General features: G+C 37.2%; 1 protein-coding gene across 1 annotated transcript; it reads right to left on the bottom strand.

The window, feature by feature from the left end:
* Positions 1–2269: 2269 nt before the first annotated feature.
* On the bottom strand, positions 2270–4948 carry LOC127255816 (uncharacterized). The gene is made up of 9 exons (XM_051281559.1): positions 4930–4948; positions 4614–4820; positions 4442–4531; positions 4217–4315; positions 3810–4118; positions 3655–3717; positions 3483–3553; positions 2502–2641; positions 2270–2410 (listed from the first exon to the last, which is right to left on the bottom strand). Exons 1-5 carry the CDS (start codon positions 4942–4944, stop codon positions 3936–3938), a joined length of 594 nt encoding a protein of 197 aa, XP_051137516.1. The 5' UTR covers positions 4945–4948; the 3' UTR covers positions 2270–2410; positions 2502–2641; positions 3483–3553; positions 3655–3717; positions 3810–3935.
* Positions 4949–5615: the final 667 nt, after the last annotated feature.

Raw genomic sequence — 5615 nt, 5'->3', positions numbered from 1 at the left:
TGTTTGTTTGTTAAATAAATCTTTGTATGGTTTAAAACAATCACCTAGACAATGGAATATCAAATTTGATAATTGTATGAAAAATATTGACTTTATTAAAAGCAAATTTGATTATTGTTTGTATTTTAAGACTGCTAAAAACCAACATGTTTTTCTTCTCATTTATGTTCATGATATGTTTATTATTAGTCCATGTTTAAAGCTTATTGATCACGTGCCTAAGTGTTTATGTGATAATTTTGACATGAAACTGTTGGGTGATGCCAAAGTGATTTTAGGCATGTGTATCACTAGGGATAAAAAGCATTTGAGACTATTTTTGAATCAATCTACTTATATTTCGAAAATTCTTAAGAAGTTTTCTATAAGTGATGCTAAATCTGTTTCTGTTCCTATAGCTTCTAATTTTGTGTTAAGTAGGGATCAATGTCCCAAGTCGGAATTTGATTTTGAATATATGAAACATGTACCATATTCTAATGCAATAGGTTCTACAATGTACTTAACGGTTAGCACTAGGCCAGATTTAGCTTATGCTATTAGTTGTTTAAGTAGGTATATGTCGAACCCTGGTTCAGAACATTGACATGCATTGAAATGAGTTTTTAGATACTTGGTATAATAAATGTTGGTCTTGTGTTTGGTCTTGTGTTTGGATTAAAATTATGCAAATGATAGAGATGGTAGGAAAAGTACTACTTCCTATGTTTTTATTTTGTGTAGAACTTGTATAAGTTGAAAATCTCAATTGCAACACATTGTAGCACTATCCACTACAAAATCTGAATATGTGGCAATAACTGAAGCTTTAAAAGAAGCATTGTGGTTAAAAGGATTAATCAGTGAATTAGGTTATTTACAACATGTTTTTACTGTTTTTTTCGAATAGTCAGTTAGGAATCTAATTATGTAAAAACCCTGTATTTCATGATAGAACCAAACATATTGACGTGTGTTTTCATTTCATACGTGATATTGTACCTAAAGGAATTTTAAAATTAGAAAAGATTCCTTCTGAGTATAATCCATCTGATATGGGTACTAAAGTTTTGCCTGCAAACAAGTTTGTATTTTGTATGAAATACGTACATTGTGATACTTTTGATTAGTCTTGTACTACTTAGAGTAGTAGATAGGCTAAGTTAATATTTTTGACTAACATTATGCCTTTTCTTTTATGCAGGTAATATATGGGCGATGATGTACCCCAACCACTCGGACGAAAAATCAAGTGGAGGATTTGTTGGATTTTTTTATCCAAATTAAGTCCACCCCATTTGACACTATACATCCAAACTAGCAGCCCACACATCACACTACCAAAAAAACAGTTTTCTGCTACAGCCGGAAATTCGTAACAAAAAGCCAATTTTTGTGCAATTTGCGTATTTGCTACGCATTAGTGATGACTTTTATCCGTAATGTGTACTCGCGAAATGAATGTTTTTTGCCACGCACATTTTCGTAACTACTACTCTTGGTCAACGATTCTTATGGCAAGCTTTTTGTTACAATATTAGTTACAAATTTTTCCTCGTAATAAAAAGTCGAGCTTCCCACGCGTGTGCCAGGTCTTTTAGTCACGATATTTGTTACAACAATGCCTCGCGTTACCAAAACATTTTACCCTAATCCCTTGTCAGAGTACGCTTTTTGTTACGATTTTTTGTTACGTTATTGAAGCCGTAATAAACAATATATTCTCCTATGGTGACGAAACCGGACGTAACAAAAATATCCCTTCATATTTGTTACGTCAAAGAACAACATTTTGTTACAACATTTCATTTTTTTATTACGTCATTGAACCCTTAACAAAAATATCCATTCTTATGGTCACAGAACCGGTTGTAACAACAAACACCAAAACAAACATTTTGTTACGTCATTTCTCATTTTTGTTATGAAAAAATAGCGTCTCATAAAAACAAGTTGTTGTGGAACAGTTGAATTTGTGCGTAACAAATAAACCTGCTATGATCTTTCTTATACAACCATGCTATAAATATTACGATCGGCCATAATTGCAAACAATAAACACTATAAGGAAATCCCAACATAGGATATTAACATAACAATATTTACTAGTCGATGTCCTCCAGCAAACAACAAAGTAAATTAACCAATCGAACAAGGCTAGCAACATCTCCACTTCGACATTATGTTCCGTCAAACACAAGCATTTCAAACATCCAACCTAGTAATAAGCAAGTGGTGAGATCCATCAATCCATAGCAACAATTCTTACCACACAAAAGATACATCCAAATGTCTATGCATCTATTCCATAGGTATTTCATATAGTCATAAGAACCTACCATCCAAGCACATCCACGACATGCAATTGATAATGCAAATAGAGACAAAACATAAAGGAACCGGTCGATATGCTTCAGGGGTGGCGCATGAGCTGCAATTACAAACAAAATAAGGTTTAGTTTAAGTAATAATTATTTTAATTTTGGAAGCCATATGTGAAAGTTGTGAAAGTCGGTCCATACATCCTTATAGTTCCACTCAATAAGATCTTAACCGACCACCTCGCGAAAGGTAGTTGCGCCAGCAATTGTTGGCAAAATAAGGGGTGTGTCCGGGACTACGGCGGATGTAACGAAAACCTTGACCAGGGAAAGTGTGTCACCTACAACATTCACAAGAGCAATTTAAAAGTATGTAGTTCACCGTATATATCAACACATTAAACTGTAGTGGAGGATGTCATAAATTATTTGAAGTGTATATTTCCCAACTTATATACCACGAGTATGTACATTCGGACATGTACTACGATACATGATATTTGACCCATTAATTAGGCAACAAACTACACTACTTTCTAATTTTCAATTCATTTGCAACTTGAACTATAAACCAGCCATCCACAAATAAAACCTACGTAACGCAGTTGATCATGTACAATATTAAAATAATAATTTCAATAATTAATAATTCCTTACGGTTACCCCCAAACCCGGGCTGCTCCATGTATGTGTTGTAGTATCATGCCATTGGAGATTAATTATCATTTATGCGCTAAATATAAGCAGACCCCCGCAGATGAGTTCAAGTTCAGAGTAACGACCACTGATAAATCAAAATATATGTTAGTGATCTTCATCACATAAAAACCTATTGTGTGTAGGTCGGGACTACACAAATACTTAATAATAAAACATTCATTCATCGGTGTTGGGACTATAGTGTATGCCTAAATAGTATAATAACAGCATAGCCATAAACAATGTCATGTCAGCGATCAAAAATATAAGATCAGCACAGAATCAGCATTACACCAACATGGCCACTGTCCCTACAATAACAGCCTATATATACACAATACTTTAACTGCCACATATGTCAAATTAAAGATGTCCATACTTAATAAAACCATAATCAACTGCACTATGAGACCTATACGGTCACAACATCAACAATGCAGTATGAACATCATATTGAAGGATTCAAAAGAATAGAAAAGGCACCTGAGCAGAAGTCCCTCAACAACAACTTTCTTCTCTGCGGTACAAGATAATATAAGCACACGGGTGCCAACCTACAATAGAGATTCCAGAAGAGTTGGAAGCATACAGGTTGGAAATGAAGGTTAGCCTAAAGTTGACACTTAGTTAACTTTAGGGTTTCACAAAATTATACCGTCATAGGTGATTCAGAGACGGGCCTAAGAAGCACATAGACCGTATCAATTCGAGTTGTGGCCTATGAAGAGTAAACGGATTGTAGTGAATTTTTTAGCCATTCAAAGCTCGTGGGATGCAATTAAAGAAAGTATGAATATTAAGAATACTTACAGATGGGCCACTAACTGCTCCGGAGTTTCTTTGCATGAATGCATACACATCAACCTTGATGGTTTTGAACTCAGCCATCATTTCCTTCAACTCTGCAAGTCCGCTCTGCATTTCTTCCCACCCTTGCTAGAATGCTACAGTATCTGTTAAACCAGTTGCCTCACTGCGGGGATGAGCTGAACTGGCGGCACTGTAAACCTTTGAGCGTTTTTTGGTCTTTCCCCCAAGAGCCCGTTGGTAAAGAGTCTCCCGAACAGCCGGAGTCCGCCCTTCGGGTGGAATCTTGTTTAGCTTATTCTGCAAATATGTCTACAAGAAAAGAATCAAGGGAAGCCGACCTTGCACGTATAGTTATAGAGGTAGTTAATGTCTAAATTGTATTAACGTAGGGAATGAATTTATTATACCAATATCTCTTCGGTTTGTTGATTGTTTGTTCCCTTGCCTTGTGTCCGATTGGATATCCATATCTCTAAACTGTCGGGGTCCTTCCCCTTCGCCTTGATCTGCATCAACACAAGGCATTGCGTCATTGAAAAATCCATCAACTATACAAAAGGAAAACGTACGGATAGAGCATAACATAGAAACAAAGAAATTTGGATTGATTTCTTAATTGTAATAAAAGGTACCTCCTCAGCGAAAGTCGTAAAGGACTTCCGCCCAGTACGATGCGGGAAGCTTCTTTTCTGTACGTTAGATGCATTTTTCTTGGATTGCAGCTACATATATACAAATTATATAGATCTCAAATAGGACTCTGTCAATATAATATTGAAATTATTGTTCGTCTCTATTCCATACCTTAACCTTTTCGTCCTGCCGGAACTCGACCAACTTCGTCCATTGATCGGCCACAATCTGGCTTGAAGGAACCTTCTTCAATGCTTCGTTGTCATCCTGGATTGGGTTGAAGTAAGTTGATTTGATGCTGTATTTCCAATGCCTCCAAACCTCCCGTAAGTCAGCCAAGACCACTTTCTCTGCTGAGTTTGGTAATCCGTTGTTGCTCTGGTAGGACATGTGGGGCGGTTATCACCCCATCCAGACAAGATAGTATGAGAGTAAATAGAACTCTAAATAAATCGAAGGAATTTATAATTAACGAAGGTTACATCACCTGAACCTCATCCATGCACCCTGTCTCTTTGTCTCCGGTATTTCAGAAAACATCGGGTAATGCAGAGGAAGTCGAGCTCGATTGCGCGCAATCACCCCAATAGCGGTCTTGTACTCGTTTACGTCAGGTCCAACAATGCTTTTTCCATCCGACGATGTAAATACAAGCATCTTGTGATCTTTTTCCCATCCATGTGGCATTCTCGCTGCCCCCCTTCCCTATTTCTTCTTCGAGGATCCAACTAATACAAAAAAGATATTACATGTTATTATAAGAAGCGTGTGTAGCACTTTCGTCTTTAGTTAATGCAAGATATAAACTGTCAATAATGATTTCCAAACCGCCATCTGATGTTATCCCATCCAAGTGTGCCATATTGCCCGCCTCTGTGTCTTCCATTGCCACAAGGTCGGGCCCCAATTCCCCACCCAAGAACGGCATATCCACACCAGCCCTTGACCCACGGCCCTGATACGTGCCCGCGAACCTTCAACCCGACCCACCTGTTTTGGATCCGCGTCTATTTTGAGAATGAGCTCTAGCCGTCCGATCAAAGGTTATGATCTGAGCCGTTCATCCATATTTGACCTATATATATATTTGTGTAGAGAGAGAAAGCGAGACATAATATCATAATCTCTCTCTATATATACAACGTTTTTCCTCTCTAACCTGCCTCTCCTCTC

Source organism: Andrographis paniculata, unplaced genomic scaffold (assembly GCF_009805555.1).
Source record: "Andrographis paniculata isolate CXL003 unplaced genomic scaffold, ASM980555v1 Contig54END, whole genome shotgun sequence".
Classification (NCBI taxonomy): domain Eukaryota; kingdom Viridiplantae; phylum Streptophyta; class Magnoliopsida; order Lamiales; family Acanthaceae; genus Andrographis; species Andrographis paniculata.
Note: the sequence above shows the minus strand (reverse complement) of the source record. Positions and strands in the feature narration are given on the sequence as shown.